Raw genomic sequence first — 18,645 nt, 5'->3', positions numbered from 1 at the left:
CAGGGCGGGATTGTGCGGCGGCGAAGATTCCTTTCGCAGCAAGGCCGAGAGACGCCCAATTTTATCCCGGCTTTAGCTAGCGGGAGCCTGAAAAGGCTTCCATAAATCGGATCTCATTAGTGGAAGGACGGGAAAGAATAGGAAATATTAGAGAAAAACTATCGTAATAATAGTCCTAGAATTGCTTTTTTAGGATGTGAACTTGCTCTCTCTCTCTCTCTCTCTCTCTTTTTGGGCTGCAGAAAAGTATCCTTCTTCTGAAGAAGAAAGATCCTTTAGCGATGGAACTGCTTTCCTAACCAGAACGTTATATTTTCTGAGAGTCAATATATGAGCACAGATTTATATTGTTGCATTCAAAGCAGATTTTCTTTATTTATTTTTCAAAGAAATTTTCAAGCAGTTGTCCCACTCAGAATTGGTTGCCAAAATGTCTGTCAAAGTCACATTGTATGAACTGGCGGATCTCTCCATAGGGACTCCGGAGATTGGCATCATCAATTTCAACGCCCTCCATGCTCTCCTCCATTCCATCATCAACTACCTCAACATTCAAGACATCAAAGCAGATGTGAAGGTGGACAGAGGTCCTCCAACCAAGCCAGAACTGCTTTCTGCTGCAGTTGAGGCAGGACTTTGTGATTTATTGGGCCAAGAGGCATTACCAAAAGAGAAGGAGGGCAAGGAAGGCATTTTGGGAGAAGAACCAGTCGCTGGGCTTGCTGATTTGGGAAAGAAACTAAAGCTGATGGAGGCCAATCTCCGTGGTATGAAAGGTCAGATTCATGGGATAGAAGGCCAGGTCCAGGGAGCATTAGATCATGCCCGAGGAGTAGAAGATGAAGTCCATGGAGTGCAAAATCAAGCTCAGGTAGTGCAGGATAAAATGAAAGAAATGGAGAAACAGCTCAAAGGGTTTGAGAAGCAGATTGCTGGACTGGAGAGGCTTCCTTCGGGGCCTGAATTGATAGAGAAGACCAAAAGTGGATCTGGCTCAGCTGTATCTGACATGTGGCAAATGATGCAGATGCAGAAAAAGATTGAAGCCAATGAGAATGGAATCAACCAGGTAGGCAAACTTTCAGTCTAGGTGATTAAAGTGTTAGCAAAATGCAGCTTTATATGGAATCTTGACAAAATATATTTTTTAAAAAATTAAAATCATAGCTATCAATTTGCATTGGAGCTTTAATTGTAAGGGGTGCATGATGATAGGTTTTTTCCTTAACAGTATGCTTTGCTGTATTTCAATGCACATTGTGACTATTCCACAGGGACATTTCACAATCACATAATCTGCATGTATTATGAGAGCACCCTCTTTGTAAATGAAATAATAATGGCTTTTACTAAGATATATGTTGACAGCTGCAAGAATAAACTTGGCAATATTGGCACAACACAATAACTTGGCATAACATTGGAAAAGAGAAATCTTGCCAATGGTATTAGATCAGGAGACTAAAACTGGAGAATATTCAAGCAGGAACGGCTCCTTTATATGTAACATGTTACATAGCAAGGCACATTTAGACACTTGGAATATGGTTTCTAGGACCTTAACAGAAACCAGCAACAGACTTCCACATTCAGTGTAAAGTATAGATACCCAAATTGTGGTTGGTGGTTGGGGAAACAGATGGAAGGGGGGGGACAGTGTGTTTCTAGAAAGTCTTTTCATAATGCTTTTAACTATATTCAGTAGCTGATCTTTTGTTTTATCTTATCTTACGTCTTTTTCTCTTTTGTTTTTCACTATCTCAACAATAAAAAAAATATTTTAAAAAATTAGTGGCTAACCTGATGTGGCAGTTCCAAGGATGAGTAAGAAAACATGTAAGGGTAAATTTGAAAAACTGTATGATGGAGTATGATTGTTTCAAGTTGTTTTGGAGGAATCCAAGAGGCAGGCTATTATGGTAACCACCTACTGATAATCGAGTAAAAGGAGAACACAGCTTATTTGACTAATCAAGGAAAAAGAAGATTACATGTACCCAGTTTTTATTATATCCTTTTTTGAAATGAATTTTGCATGAGCTTCTTTGTTGCCAGTTTCTCTAGGACAAGAGGTAAATTAAAGTTGGGTTGTTGGTACCCATTCAAATAGCAAGGGGGTGGGCAAAGAACTCTGATCTTGACATACAGGTTTTTCTGGGTTATAAGAAAAAAACATTATTTCATTTTTCCTCTGCATGTGATCTGGTCAGCCCAGCCTTTGTTAACCTAGTGCTCTCCAGATATGCTGGATTACGATGCCTGTCCTCCACACTCAATATGGCCATTAGCTATCCTGGCTAAGAATTATTGGAACTGTATCTCACACATCCGGGGGGGGAGGGGGAACAAACTGGGGAACATTGGCTTGTTTAAACATATAATCCTACCATTAAGTTTTTGCTGGTCTTACATCTTCATCCTTCTCCATTTTAAAAATCTGCAATTTAGGATTCCAGCATTTTTGTACAAGTGTAGGCAGTATCTGAAACTCATGCGTTTCCCCATTGGGGTGATGCTTCCTAGAATAATGAACAGAAACATAAATATACAAAATTCCAAATTCTGTGGAATTGCTTCGCAGCTTTTTAGAAAATGCCAGAAAAATGTGTACTGTTATTTTGATCTAAACACCTTGTCAGGATGAATGTTCATCAATATTGTGAATTAAATTAGAGTAGTCCCATTCTACTAATATTTGAAAGTAAAAAGCAATATGGGAGAAATTCATTTAACAAAAACAACTAAGAATACAATTTTTTAAAAAAAGTTTGCATGCAAAGAGAAAAGAAGGGAGAGAGAGAAGGAAAATTAAAAAAAAAAAAATCCCCCAACCAATCAAAACTAATCTGACCACGAAAGATCTTGTTGCACCTTAAAGACTAATACATTTATTATGGAATAAGCTTTTTTAAGTGGAATGGCGCATACCATGCCGGGCTGAACCTGACATTATGGACTTTTGTTCTCTTCACTAGACGCATGAAACATTCTTTCTTACTTCCTTCATTTAAAGCATTTATACAGCTGTCCAGCTCAAGACAACATGACTCTGGGCAGCATACAAAAGAAAGAAAGAAAGAAATTCAAAACTAACAAATATAAATACAACCCATATTGTTAAAACCAAGTAGATAATAAATGGCAAACATGGCTGAGTATATTACAACTTCTAAAAATGGGGACTTTACTCATTCTGGCCCTTCCTGAATTGAGTATATATATGAACACAGGGATGAAGGAAGGGGTAGCATGTTAGAGAGAAATGGCATGTAGGAGATAGAATATAAAGTCTTCCTTGAGTCAAGTTTGGCTTCTGATGACTGCCTAGACTCATCCCTATTGTTTTCTTGGCAACAGTATGAAATTATTCTGGCATTGCTTTATTTTAGAATCTTCTTTCAACTTCCCAGTCTAGCCTACAACCCTGTGACTTCCTGGTGGTCTCCCATCCAAGTACTTACTGATCAGGTCCAACCTCGCTTAGCTTTTCTGAGCTCAGTTAAGGTTGCTATATAGTCACAACTGCACTCTTGACACTCAGTCTTTTGCTGTTGATTACATACCACATTATATTTGACAATTAACCTCTCTAGTATAATTCAAACACTTCATACTGATTTAAGCAGGGAAGCAAAACTGATGCTTTGGGTGGATGTTCACGCAGCAGCTTTTCATTTGAGTTTCTCTTTGAAGTCATTTGCTCAAGAGTAGCCCTTTTGAGTCAGCAATGGAAGCCTTCACATTCAGATTTACTTCCGTATGAACAGAGCTAAAACGAAGAAGGAATATGGATATATATATAAGCTCTGTCCTCCAGTGCTTAGCTTTTTGTGCATTTAATTCTGCAGAGAGCTCTAGTGTATTTGGCTAATAAGGCAGAGGCATTGCTGCAGAATTCTGTAACAAGCAAAGATCTAGAACAGGGTTCCTCAACCTTGGCGACTTGAAGATGTATGGACTTCAACTCCCAGAATTCCCCAGCCAGCATGGCTGGCTGGGGAATTCTGGGAGTTGAAGTCCACACATCTTTAAGTTGCCAAGGTTGAGGAACCCTGATCTAGAAGACACAGGCATGCAGGAATACTGGCAGCCTCATAAGCATGCCAGTGCTAGAGTTCCACCTCCCCAGTGCTTTTTTAGCTTGTTTTCTTTTGAATATTGCCATGTCTGATGTCCATCTTATACTGATACCTTCTTGCATGGGGACTGACATATACAGTACTGTACTTCATAAGACATGACTGGTAGATGAGTAGCATAGATCAAGCTAAAAGAGCCTTGACGTTGCAGATGTCCTTGTGTTATGGCCTGTAATAACATTCCTGGGGGAGTGTTGACATTCAGCTTTGTTGCACAGTGTAACACCAGGAGTGTGGGTGATAGAGCTTTCCTTCTGATGCAGCAAGGTGTGCAAAGAAGGACAATGGCAAATGACCTTAGAAGTGGAGGCAATTGGATGTGGGAAGAGGATGAGTTAGAGTAGGGCAGGGTGGGGTAAGGTAGAGTAGGGTAGCAGTTGGATTGCACCTGTAAAAAGTAACTTAAAATTAAATTTAGCAACTTAGATTAATTGAATTGTGATTAGAAATTGACCCATAACTTCATCTTCATTCACGTTACTACAGTTAGAATTAATTTAAGAGCTGGTTTGGTGTAACGATTAATGTACCAGGCTGGAAACCAGGAGACCTGGATTTCTAGTCCCCCTTAGGCACGAAGCCAGGTGGCTAAGTTTGGGCCAGTCACACCCTCTCAGCCCTAGGAAGGAGGCAAGGGCAAACCACTTCCGAAATCTTGCAAAAAAAACCCTGCAGGGACTTGTCCAGGCAGTCGTCAGGAGTCAACACTGACTCGAAGGCACCAAAAAAACCAAACCAAAACACCTTATGTCTGAGGTTACACATTTCCTCAAAGACATTAATTGTATGGGAAGAACTATGATAAGTGGATTCATACCTTTGAAAAACAGATTGTATTAACTCTTTTGTTTCTTGCAAAACTTAAAATCATATCTAGTTGAGTGTGATTGTTCTGCTGGAGGTCTGAGAATCTAGGGGATTCAGATCAGGGCAGGCCTTAATTGCCAAAGTTAAAAAACAACTCTGACATGAGTACAAACCTGGGAGAATGCCAGTAATGTGTGCTCACCCCTATCCTCCCTAGTCATCTTTTTTCTTGATTAGAGCTGCTGAACCAAAAATAGTTCAACCTCAAGCTTCAAGGTATGCCAAGAATGGCTCCCCGCAGAGAGAAGCCGTGCAATGGGCCACTGCTGGAGCTGTTGCAATGCATTCCATCCATAAGAAGTTTCCATTCATTCTAGAGACTCCTGTCAGTATACCCTGATGAACCAGGTGGGAGGGACAGGGAAGACGCTCCTCCTCTTGCTGCTTAGGAGATCCCACATTCCTTTTGATGCTGAGATCCCAGAACTGCATATTGATGGTAGTGGGAGACACCCTCAATATAGATTTGCAGAACTAGAACTACAGTTAGGCAGAATGTAGCAGTGGCTTTAATCTGTAGAAACTACGGTGTTCCTAAACTGCCTTACTAATTTTTCTCTCCAGAAGCATATAGCTGTTTTCTGCTTTCTCCACTAACCTCCTACAATACATGCAGGACATTTGACCCATCAGCAGTACAGAAGTTCCAGTTCTTCTGAATATGGAAATGGAACAGGATAGGAATCATCTTGTTCTTAGTTGGTCATACCTGCTGATCTGTGGAAACATCTCCTGCTGCACTCTAGAATGTAAGAATCATCCCTCCCATTAGAAATCTTCTGTATAATATCCCCAAGACACTACTGTAATAAAATATTGATGCAATTCAGAAGAAGAAATTGGCTGTATTGATGTGTAGTTGCACAAGCAAGTTAAAGTCCTTACTTGGAACTTCAGAGAAGAGCAACCCTGAGCAAGTCATTATCCTTAATCCAAATTCTGTTCAGTGAATTGATTCCCAAAGAAGTGAGTAGTCTTGCAGGCTGAATCTTGGTTCCCACTTCACAATGTTTTTGGATGAACATTGAAAAGTTCTGTGTTATGGGGAAAACTATAGAAAAAAATCATATATATCCAAATTGGGTGGTCATGGTAGTGCAAAACCTGGCTGTGTCAGCATTGAATTAATGAGTGGCAAATGGAATCAAGTAAAGATCTGGGAAGGCATGTCTGCACTTGATTTCTTAATAAGATGCCTGGTGTTTGGATTGTTAACAAACTCCCTGGTAACAAGTGCACTGAAGTAAAAAATAGTGTCTCGAAGATTTGGATATTTTGCTAAATTTCCTGGTCTTCTAGTTCCCCATCAGGTCTGAATAGAGATGTGGTTATTTCCTTTAGACAAGGAGATAAGCAATCTGTAGCCATATCTGTATTGATAAACTTCAGATCCTTTTAGATCTAGCCCACATGGCCAGTGGTGAGACATCACGGGAATTGCAGTATAACTGGATGGGTTACAGGTTTGCCAATCTCTACTATAGACTAAAGCAGAATTCTTGAGTCCTCCAGATGTGTTGGCTTACTATTTTTTAATTTCCTAGCTGGCATGATGAAACATTTAGTTTTTGAAACTTCAGTTCATGTCTTGGCAGCTCATCTGAGAAACATAGTTGCTAATGAAAACTAGGTAACCTTCTGTGCAATCCCATTGTTTTGGCCAGCATACTCTCTCTGTGCCATTGTACTGTGTGATGTTCTGGTTGTCACCAACTTTTCCTCAAATCATCTTGCTTTTCCAGTGGTGTAGGAACACTATTTAGGGAGGGAAAGGGGTGATATTTCTCTCTCTGTTCTCCTACTACATTTTTCAAATTTTATGCAATTACTCTTTGAAGCATTTACTGTATCTGTAACTAGCTCACTGAATGGCTCTCTGGTTGTAAACAAGTAAATAGACCTATGTATGAAGTAGGGATACCAACAGAGTAAATCCCTTTGCTTTCCAAAGTAACATGTTCTTAGTAGCACTTCTGCATCTATTATGGGAGGTAAAAAAACTAATCCATAGAAAATACTCTTGAAATACATACAGTAGTTTTTTGAAATAATTAAAGTTGAGTATATCAAAAGGCAATGTGGCTTCTAAATCTTGCAAAAAATCTTGCATCTTTAGTATTTAATTAAAAAACAAAACAGAAGTCCACCTTTGAAAAAGCAGCAATTTATAGTCAATATCTATGGTTCTTGACATTCCAAAAATACTTCTAACAATGTGATTATAACCCCAGAATTGTCCATTGCTGGTACTGGATCCTTCTCCTAGTTGCACTAAGATGTCTGTTCTTCCGCCTGCATCCTGAGTCCTAAGAGTTATTATTTCTGCTGGGATGGGTAAATCTGTTATTTTTTTTCCTCCAGTGGGGTTAGTAGCTATTTGCAGAACTGCAATAGTCCTAGTTCCAAGAGACCACACTCTTCCTCACCACAGTTGCTGCTGCCCAATCTCTCTCTGAGATAACAAGGGCAAGGCATTTTCCCCCCTTACTCCTCTCATTGGTTGGATGGGTAGAAACAGCAACAACCAAAACACTCCAAGAAACAGCTGCTGGGACCCTGATGAGATGTGGATCATGGCAAGTGCTGGTAGTAAAGTGCCCTTTAGCCAAAGAAGAGAGCGAAGGAGGAGCTGGGTTCACACATCCCATTAAACTATCCTGTGCATAAGGTGTATGGTATGAACCCAGCCTTGGTGGTTTTTAAAGCATGGTTTACGGCTGTGCAAATTAGCCAGTGGTGGGATCTTTAATTAACCAAGGTTAAAACAAGCCCTGGAATAACACAGTGTGTGAATGCAACCACTAAGCTTAGTGAGGCTTAGTGAGTTTCTGAGAGCTTCTTGCTAGCATTGTGAGCATTAAATCTTCTTTCAGAAGCAGTTGTGTCTTTCTGTACCTAAATTTCTTCCACTGCAGGTAAAAAATATAGTTGCCTTTGAAGAACAGCTAATAAAGGTAGACTGCTATGGGCATCTCAGCATGGGTTAGATTTTTTTAAACAGATTTTTTGCATCAAATTTGTAATCTTGTTATGATAAGGGAAAGACAGAGCCAGGCATTGACGGCCATCAGGGAGATGACATGTGAGTTTGGGAGGCAGTAATGCTAGCAGTGAGGGCGACTCATGATTCAGTTGCCGGTCTAGCATGAGCTGATTGTGGTGCTTTGATACAATGAAATATATGAAAATGGAATAGGAATATTATTTTAAACAAACCTTCTGTGGTGTCTTTGATTTTTATTTTAACTACATTGATTTCTCAAAGCATTTTTTTTCTCACAAATTCCTTCATTTTTAAGAAAGAATGTGTTGTGCTGCTATTTGAAGATTACACTGAAGATGTATTTGAAGATTACATTGGACGGATGTGTTCTTCTCCAGTGAATTTTGCTGGTTCTCAACTGTCAGTGGCTTTTTTGTGCTCCCCCCATGGCCTGTTCCAGCAATTGGACATCCCATGCCCCTCTCCCCGAAGATCCAATGCTATTGGTCGTTATTCCCGTTTGACTGACAGGGGAGAAGAAACTCTGGAAACTTAATTTGAATATGTTGCTGCTGTGAATATTCTCTCTGCTTATTTGGTTACGGGTTATTTTGATTCTGGAGGGGGAGCTTGGACCTCTCCTTCAAAACCAACTTTTGGTGGAATACTTTCTGATCCCTTCTGTAACCCCACAATAATTTCCAAAGAATTATCCATACAGAGACCTAGATTCCTCTTGAGGATGGCACTCTTTTTTTCTGAGGAAAAAACCCTGCATTTTCCTTTCCTTCTTTTGCTGCAATTTAGCTCAGGGAAAAAAAAACATTCTTTCAGAACAGCCCCCGGCCAACTGCTTTGAAATAAAGTTAGTCTGTGAGATCTAGTCTGTGGATTTCCCATGGCATGTTTGTTTGGTTCCAGACCTCAGAAACATGACAAAGACCAGGGCTAAACTGGTGATCACCCTTAATTACTGCTTAGAGGATAAGCGCATAAATTCCCGCTTTCACTTTCTCACTTTCTCCCTGTTGTAGGCCATGTCCCTCTTACAAGATTTAGTGGATGAGACGAGTAACATGAAATCAGCCACGAGCAACTTGGAGGATGAAGTACAAAAAATCAAGGATCACTTAGCTCTGGTAAGCGGTTTTCATTCCGCTCTGTTGGGCCCACAATCCTGAGGGAGTTGGCTGCATGTGTTCAAGACCTGGTTGTTTTTTTCTTTCTTAAAACCTCAGGGGCCTAGGTGTTACCAGTCTGGCAGTCTGACTAGGTACTGTCTGTGCTCACTTCCACATGGAGACACACGTACTTGCCTGCATACACCCATATGAGGAACAGCTGTGGAATGTTTGGAGGGTTAATTCCTCCATCAAGGATAGGTTGAATTGCCATTTACTTTTCAACCAAAGGTAGAGGTTTACAAATCCTGGCAGAGAAGCAGTTCAAATGCTTTCCCAATGTATTGTTTTGTTTTGCGGGCCTGGAATCAGAGGAACAAATCTCTACAAAGAATACACAAGTGAGTTCACGATTTCTCCAGAAATGACCAGGGTGTACATGCTGTTGATTGAGATTTTGGCAAAAGCAGTGTGGATATAAACTGTTTGTCTCCTGCAACAGTCCTGAGTTGATTAGGTTCCTAAACAGTACATTGAGGGGGTGAAAGTGCCCACTAGAGTTAATCAGAGCTCCCTCGTCCCAGCTGAACATTGGAAAGAGGTTGTTGGATCAGTACTGCAGCGGTAGGACTACTGTAGGTTGGGGGTCCCCAAACCCTTCAGCTCATCAACCCCTTCATGAAGTTTCAGATTGTTCATCAACCCCCAAACATGTATTTTATGACAATAATTTAATAAATAGGACTTTAATAGTACTGTGAATAATAAGAATAAGAATAAAAGAAGACAAGCACCTGCCACACAACACTTCAGATGATAAGAAAGACAAAAAAAGTCTGGATAGTGGATATTGCAATACTTGAAACAGCTGAAGAGAAGAGAAAGAACGGGAGAAAATCACAAAATACAAAGACCTGCAAACAGAAGTAGAACGACTATGACAAAAGAAAGCAAAGATAGTACCAATAGTTAGAGGCGCCTTAGGTACAGTCCCAAAACATCTGGAGCACTACTTGAACACCATCAACATTGACAAAATCATCATCAGTCAATTGCATAAGGCAGCTTTACTTGGAACAGCTTACATCCTGCAACAATACCATCAAACACCAACATCTACCTATCCCAGGTCCTTGGGAAGGACTTGATAGGTACATAAAAATGCCAGATCCAGTCTAAACATCTGACTGACTGTGCAACCAACATGATGATGATGATGATGATGATGATGATGATGATGATGATGATGATGATGATATTGGCCCCTTAGATAGGCCCATTGACCCCTGGGGGTCAATATTGACCACTTTGGAGAACCCTGGACTAGGTAAAGCACTCACCCCCATTACCAGGGTCCCAGTCCAGACTGAGATTCTCCTGTTGGCTGTTTCTGGATGAAAAATTGCACACTGCATAGAAAACTTCATGAAAAAAGTTATATGGCTCTAGTAGATGGGAAAGATAGCAGGAAGATCATGACCTGAAAGGTAAGGCTTAGCATCCCACTCACCCACATATCCCTTTTATTATTTTTGTTGAGTTTATATTTGTTTGGGGCAATGACTCATTTGAAGAAAACCATCTTTGCATCTAATATGTTTTTCAGGTTTTTTTTGTAGGACATGCATTTCTGCTTATAGCCTTAAGTATAAACCCCTCAGTATGGAAATAAGTTATCTTGATGATCCAAGATGCAACCCCAATATATTCATATTAGTAATTCTTAATATTTTTGAGTAATATTAAATGTACTGTACTCAAGAGCTGTTTCTTGAGACCAGTTGATCTCCCTGGTGCTTGCTTTTGTTTCTTTGCACTCCAGGATACGAAATGTTTACTCTTTTCCCCCCAGACTTACAGGAGGAAAAATGGCCCCTAGAGCAATACACTTACCTTGAACTGGGCATTCACTTTTTTTTTTTTTTTTGGCTTGATTTTCCCCAGGTATGGGCAAACAGGCTCATCTTTAGCATACCTTTATGATGTGTTTAGAACTTACTCATATTCACATCCTATATCTGAATAAAGAGGAATAACCTAAATGTTTCTTTCATTTTGCAGCTAGATCCCAGTGGGTTCGATGATCGTTTAAAGACTTGCTTGAGCGATCAGATCAGTTTGGATCATGATTTGGTATGTTCTTGCCTTCCGCCTTCAAAGAAAAGTAATTTTTGTGCCAGCTCAAACACCCCTTTCCCTGTCAGTAGCTGCTGAAGGCACTGCCTGGTGGTTGTGTGGAATCAGAAGTGTCTGAAGTAGTTCATCCAGCCACCACAGTTGCTGTATGTTAACTATATCCTTCATTCTGGTCTGAAGCCTGTTTACTGTGCAAGCTTGGCATTGGGCTGACATTCTGGCATTGCCAAGAAATTCTGCTTCTTACTGGCACCAAAATTGGTTTATATGGGCACTCCCAGTTTTCTCTTGCATTATCAGGTTCACTTCATAGGAAGCTGCCATGAAGATTCACTCAGACAGCACCCTCCAATGCTTCAGCCACAAGTTAATGGCATGGAAAAGTCTATCTCATTTGTGAACTCCAGGTTCACTGGGTTACAGCTCTCAGAATTGCTACATAGTCAGGTTTTGGCCAAGTCTCAGCACATTGGTAGGCCCCAATGGGGGAAGGTTGCAATTCATTCATTGATTCAAATAACATTCTCCATGTTTGCCCTTGTTATGAAGTCATTGTACAAATGATACCACTCTGGAATTTGCATCACTTCCATTACTATGATTAATGAAAGTATATAAATTGCATCATTTGAGTCATGACATCATGACATATGTTCTTCTGCGGATGCCTGTGATGATAGCTCTTGCTGACAGCCTTTTAAATAGACCTAACACAAAAGGAATAAGGAATGGAGAAGGAAAGGGACAGTAAGCCTGTCCTTACCTAACTGATGGATGATTTGCCTCCTAATTTGATGCTGTTGTCTGAAGTTACTCCCTGGGCTTCCAAGATTCCTAATGAAGAAGCAATGATGATAGACCCAATGTATGGGACAGAAAGGATGATTTTCATATGTTGTGGTTTTGATTCCTTTCTAGAAAGACTTAGAGAAGAGGTTAAACCAATTCCCATCCCCAGAAGAAATGAACAACATGGTACGGTGGGAAGTTCTTGAAGATGTCCTCGTGAAGGGCAAGAGTCCGTCTCCTGTGAGTATGGTTTGGTTTGAATGCCATGTTTTCATAGTGGCATCATGCTGAAAATGAGCTGTGATAAACATCATCTTATCAAAATGTACCACATTTGGAGAAAAAAAATCCAAACTATGTTTGATGTTTAATCATTTAGTATTGATGCCCATTTTCTTGTACATTACAGATTTAATTGCTGTTTATCCCCTTGACTTTGGCTTCACATGTTTATAGCATATCCCAAAAGCATTTACACTGGACAAATGGTTCATTCTTTCATCATTTGTGGCCAGAAAGTTTTTTTTTCTAGCATTCATTTGGAATCTTGCAAATCTTGAATCCTTTATTTCATGCCCTGAACTCTGAACAAAGGAGAATAGATCTAGACTTTCTTTTGTATCCTCCAAATAGTAGCAAGTTTAAAGAATTGTTTACTAGAAGCAACTTCCATGTGGCATAGTATAACCATCTGCCCCATTTTTATCTATGTACTCCTTCCTGGGGGCTTACCCTTCCAAATGCTTTAAAGGCACAGGATACAGTTAAAGCCATGCTGTACTACATTTCTTCCCCTTATAACAATTCCCATTACACACCACTTTTACATAATATAATGCTTCATCCAGCCTGGTAAACGTCTTACTTGAATTATCCATATTTTGGCTTCATTACATAAATGGTTTTGTTCATCTTCTGTGAACTCTTTTAAGTTGGCTTGTAGCCCAAGGCCAATCCAGAGGTATCAGTCATGGACTATGCAATCTCTCCCTCCTCCTTAATTATCGAAGCAAAGTAGGAAACTTTCCACACCGCCCTTGCAACTATTTATAAGTATAATGGCCAATAATTTTGTAGGGAGATATAAATGTACTCTTCCCTTGGTTTGTTATACAGTATATAGTATATGAACCACGTTTGAATTTCCATGCCTTAGCCCCACGCTATACAGGTTTATGTATTTTCTACATTCTTTTTCTTTGTTTTCCAATCATCTTCTCATCTCCCCTTCTAGATTAATACCTGGTCTCGATCTTACTTTCCCAGTCACCTTTACTTTAGCATATATCTCTCCTCAGTGCAACCCTTCTGGTGATGCTTTCTGTATCCCTGCATAGCATATAGCAGTATATACCTTCAAAAACTCAGCAACAAACCTTTTCTCTTATAACCTTACCGTCCATAAACTATCTTTCAGGTTCTGAGAACCTCTTTGTCTCCCCATTTGCTTGTGGATAATAACCAAAGAATATTACACTCTGCCAGATAATTTTCAAATTCTGGTGAAGTAAATCAAGCCCATTATTAGAATCTAACTCTTTAGAATGTCCTTTCCTAATAAAAAAAAACAAATAAATGTAATAATTGCAGCCAAAGGAGGTTGTGATATAAAAGGCACTTATGGATGTTTACTATAATAGTCAATCAATGTTATAATGTAATGACAAGTGAACAGAGTCCCATCAAAAGGATTTACAATATCAATAGCTACTTTCTGCTGAGGAGCACCTAGAAGTGGCACAGACTGTAATGGTGTGACACATATTTGGCAAGTAACACTTGATTTTATTGCTGCTTCCCGCTTAGGAAACCATTCCTGGCCACTTTTCTTTCAGTCTTTCTTTTTGTTCTCACCATTCCTCACCATAAAGGTGTGCCATAGTTCTTGTGGCAACTGCAGCCAATATGCTCCCTGTTACACATATTCACCTTGGAATTAAAGTTCCTTGTGAATCCTGTAACAGGGCAGCAACCCACCCTCAACTCTCCTATCTTTATGCCATTTTCCTGTCACGCGCTCCTGCAACTTCTGTTGAACGGGACATGCTGAACATGCAGTCTGGTATCGCTCTTAATCACTGCAGTAAGAGTACTAGAAAGGAAGTTCCCTTGCTTCCCATCACCCTAATCCACTGTCACTTTCAAAAGCTGGCATTGGCAATCAGGATAAACAGCAGATACACTTTGTATTCTTGGTCCAGACTCCATCTGGTACATAAAGGAATGCAATTTTCTGACCGCTATTTGTAGTTGATCGTGCTGTCAAAGATTTATGATCCATACATAACTAAAACGTATGACCCCAGAAATCACTCCTTCATTTTTCAACAGCCTAAATACAAGTGTGTGCTTCTTTTTCTGTAACTGGATATTTCTTTTCAGCATCAGTAAGTGTCCTTGATGTGAATGCAAACGTTTTCTCTCTGTACCTCTCAGGTAATTGTGTTAGTACAGCTCCCAACTCATAATGGGAAGCAATTATGAATGGGAAGCAATGGGAAGCATGTTAGCCAATCCATTATGGGTAACAAACAGGGTCAACACAGGGCTATCACAATCAACCTCTTCATATTCCCAAACTTTGTGCACTCACTGTCTAGTTCTGCCTTGTCGTTCCTCTTAATAACTCAAAAAAAAAAATTTTTTTTAATCACAAGTGGTACAACCCAAAAAGGAATTTAGGAGCTGTATGTTCCTTGGAGGAGATACCTGTAAAATAGCTACTACATGATCAGGGCCAGGCGTCTGTCTGTCTGTCTATCATCAATCATCTATCATTTGCCACATGTTTATGCTACCTACTTGTGTGACTCTTGACAATTTGCAAAATAAAAACTAAAAACATCCATGAAACCAGTCCAAACTTAACTAAAAACAATTGCTGTCCTAACAAAGATCTTTCTAACTGAATGCCCTCCAGAAGGGGATTCAGCAGTTTCCTGAAGGACAAAAGGCTGGGGTCAACCTGATGCCAGAGGGCATGTTGTGCTACTGAAAATGCTGTGTCTTGGATCTGGCCCCAATCTCTCAGCTTTAGACCATTGTCTGGTCTTGTACCATTTAGCTAAAAAATACACCTCACTGCCCAAAGGCACCCTTTTCTGTGTATTGTCGAAGGCTTTCATGGCCGGAATAGGATGGCTGGTGTGGGTCTTCCGGCCTGTGTGGCCGTGTTCTGGAAGTTTTGTTTCGTAACGTTTCACCAGCATCTGTGACTGGCATCTTCAGAGGGCAGGAGCACAGACAGGAGCAGTTCTCTCTGTGCCCAGGATGATGTGACCCTGTTGTGGGTATTTATAGAGATCAGCGAGGGTGCCTGAAGGGTGTGTGTGTGTGTGTGGAGGGGGGGGGGGTTGGGTTAACGATTGGCTGCTGTTTTGGTGTCAGAATATGTGTGTATCTTCTTGGGGGTTAGGCAGGGTTTTTTCTACTGAGTTGTTAAGAGTGGCTGCTGGTGATTAGCATGTTCATTGTGTGAATTGTTCACGTGTCCTGGTGGTTGAGCTGAGTTTGTTGACCTTTTGCAGGCTGTATTTTTCAGGACTGGTAGCCAGGTTTTGTTGATTTTTAGACTTTCCTCTTTTTTATTGAAACTGTGCTGGTGTTTGTGAATCTCAATGGCTTCCCGGTATAGCCTGGTATAGTGGCTGTTGGTGTTGTCCAGTATCTCTGATGGAAAAACACAACTTCCAAACAATCTTCAGACCCACCAGAAAAATACAGCAAATGCTAAAATCAGCAAAAGACAAAAGGGATCCCCTCACCGCCGCAGGAGTATACCGCATACCATGCAGCTGCAGACAAGTATACATCGGGACCACAAAATGCAGCATCCATACCAGGATAAAAGACACTGCAGACTACAGCAACCAGAAAAATCTGCAGTAGCTGAACATGCTCCAAGCACACTGGACACAAAATCCTATTTGAAAACACAGAGATACTGGACAACACCAAAATCAACAAAACCTGGCTACCAATCCTGAAAAATACAGCCTGCAAAAGGTCAACGAACTCAGCTCAACCACCAGGACGCGTGAACAATTCATACAATGAACATGCTAATCACCAGCAGCCACTCGTTAACAACTCAACAGAAAAAACCCTGCCTAACCCCCAGGAAGATACACACATATTTTAACACCAAAACAGCAGCCAATCGTTAACCCAACCCCCCCCCCCCACCCTTCAGGCACCCTCGCTGATCTCTATAAATACCCACAAAAGGGTCACATCATCCTGGGCACAGAGAGAACTGCTCCTGTCTGTGCTCCTGCCCTCTGAAGATGCCGGTCACAGATGCTGGCGAAACGTTAGGAAACAAAACTTCCAGAACACGGCCACACAGCCCGGAAGACCCAGACCAGGCACCCTTTTCTCTTGGCTTCTTTATAGTGTTCCAGTTTGTATTTTTAGAAAGTTTAATATCTTGGAAGCTGTCCAGTCCAAATTTATTAGAGCAATACTTGCAGTTCCAAGATGCATCAAGAATGCTATTTTATGATTAGAGACAGGTATGGTTTCTGTGACTGCCAGAGCCTGGTTTTACCGCCTTAATTTCTGTTGAAATTGATTTTTTCTCCTGTGGGTCTGGCTCCACTGGTTCTCAGAGATTGTTTTAAATCAGCCTGGCTAACAAAAGCTAATAGCAAACTCCAGTCCTTAGGACTCTGTTTGGAAAGCCTCTGTCCATTAGGGCTTGAAAATGCCAGGAGTTATCTTAAACAACTTATCTGGGATATTGATTTTTAAACCAGTTTAAGCTTAGTATCCAACCCTACAGTTTATGAATTCTTCTCAAATGGGCACGTGCCATCATCTTATCTCTCTTTACTCCTAATTCTGAAATTTCGTTGGGCTTTCAACTTGGCCAGGTTGGATGCACTACTCTCTGCAGTCCTGTGGGGGCAGGATTAAAAGAATCTTTTTCAGCAGCACTTATGCCCATGTGGAGATAGCTCTGTGGAATCCCTAAGCCATAGGCTCCTTTGTGGCTCTCTCTACCAGGAATCTTGGAAGATATATGTTTATCCCATTTTAAAGAACTGCATACTGTGCCAATTACATCTTCTGTGTAATCTCCAAGAAAGCCTGTCTGGTCCAGGAAGGGTCACAACTGGCAGACCTGCTGAAGCTGGCCAAAGGCTCTTCTGACTATCACTTCTACCTGCCACCTGATGGTCTAACAAGAGTCATATATCTAGGAGAACCCTGAGATTGTGTACCAGATCCTTCAGGGGAAGTATAACTCCATCTAGAGAACGAGATGTGTTGAGCACCACACAGCTGTGCAAGATCTTTAATACTAGTGTTAGGGATAAATACAGAATCTTTGAAGCCACAAGAGGAATATCCAACCCTCATTTATTAATGAGTTCTTTAAGGCAGAGTGACTCAGAATATTGTGAATAGTTTCTTCCCAGGTTTCTTGCCACCTGGACTGAGTTGCCACATATGAGATAAGCTACCAGAGGACTCCCCTCTTATCTCTTGGTTGTTTATGTCTAGCATTGCTTCATTACTCTGCCAGCCTCCTCACATTCTCTCACAGGATGAAACATTGATGGAACCAGAGGATTTCTGTACCAACAGTAACTCAATTTTGCCAAGATTAGGGTCAGTCTGTTTCACTCTATCCAGTCCCTCTCAGCCTCCAAGCACCAGGTCAAGATTTTCACTGCATCTTCTGCTCAGTCTGAGGTAGAGATGCAAAGCTGGGTACACTCAGCATGTTTACAATACCTAACAGCAAACAGAATGATTACCTACTCCAGTGGTTTCATGCAAATTAACAGCTGAAAACATCTACCCCCTGCAATTCTCCAAAAACTTCCTCTGCACTAGGAAATAGATATTCTATTGCAGTGGCCTTATCTTGCTTCCTGAAGTCCACATATAGACAAATGCTACCATCTTTCTTGCTTGTCTCTACTATAGTTGGAACCCATTCTTATGACTCGACTTCCTCAGTCACATCTTTTGCCATCACCCCCTTAAATTCCTCTGATACCAGTTCTCTAGGTATGTTGGAGCTGTTATATACAGTAGGTACCACATTCTGCTTCAACTTGCTCTTCACGTTTGCCTGATGGAACACAGGGGCTTTTGCTGGTCAACACTGAAGCAAACGTAGGAACTGGCTTTCTTTTTGTTACATATTTTGTTCCTTCTTTTTTTAGGGATGGGGTACTTTTTGCAGCATTCATTGGGCAGCGGCTGTTATAATTCTTTTCTCTTCCCTTTGTTTTGTCTATATCTAAAGAAGGACTTTTTGTGGTTTTAGCATTCTTTATCAACTTCAGGTCATTCTGGGCTTTACCTTTCCTTATACTTCTCTGTAGTTCTCCACTACCTGTGTGTATTCTCCATGGTGATCCGTCCCTCTTTCTACCTCTTCTTACATGTATGCTCTTTTTTAAAGCTCTCCCTCTCAACATGAGCTACTGTTTCATTCATTCATAGTTACTTTCCCCAATATATCTGCTACTTCAATTTCCTCAGTGAAATAATCCCTATGGGTTAGTATCAAGTTAAGGAAATCTGATCCTCTTGTCTTCTTCCCTTTGGAGAACCCAGTAATTTCCTGAAAGGACCACGCTTGGCAGAATCT

At 40.7% G+C, this 18,645-nt stretch overlaps 1 protein-coding gene across 1 annotated transcript in view; it reads left to right on the top strand.

The window, feature by feature from the left end:
• Positions 1 to 430: 430 nt before the first annotated feature.
• The window catches only part of QRICH2 (glutamine rich 2), a 63,934-nt gene continuing 45,719 nt past the window's right edge, over positions 431 to 18,645 (top strand). Inside the window, exons 1-4 of the mRNA XM_088134741.1 lie at positions 431 to 1,069; positions 9,024 to 9,128; positions 11,172 to 11,243; positions 12,165 to 12,275. Of these exons, the coding sequence (XP_087990867.1) occupies positions 431 to 1,069; positions 9,024 to 9,128; positions 11,172 to 11,243; positions 12,165 to 12,275 (927 nt within the window). The remainder of the gene's footprint in view (positions 1,070 to 9,023; positions 9,129 to 11,171; positions 11,244 to 12,164; positions 12,276 to 18,645) is intronic.

Source organism: Python bivittatus, unplaced genomic scaffold (assembly GCF_059951505.1).
Source record: "Python bivittatus isolate LINGU-HERP-01145 unplaced genomic scaffold, Pbiv_v1 ctg000080_np1212, whole genome shotgun sequence".
NCBI classification, from domain to species: Eukaryota; Metazoa; Chordata; class Lepidosauria; order Squamata; family Pythonidae; genus Python; species Python bivittatus.
This window is presented reverse-complemented; position numbering and strand designations above follow the sequence as displayed.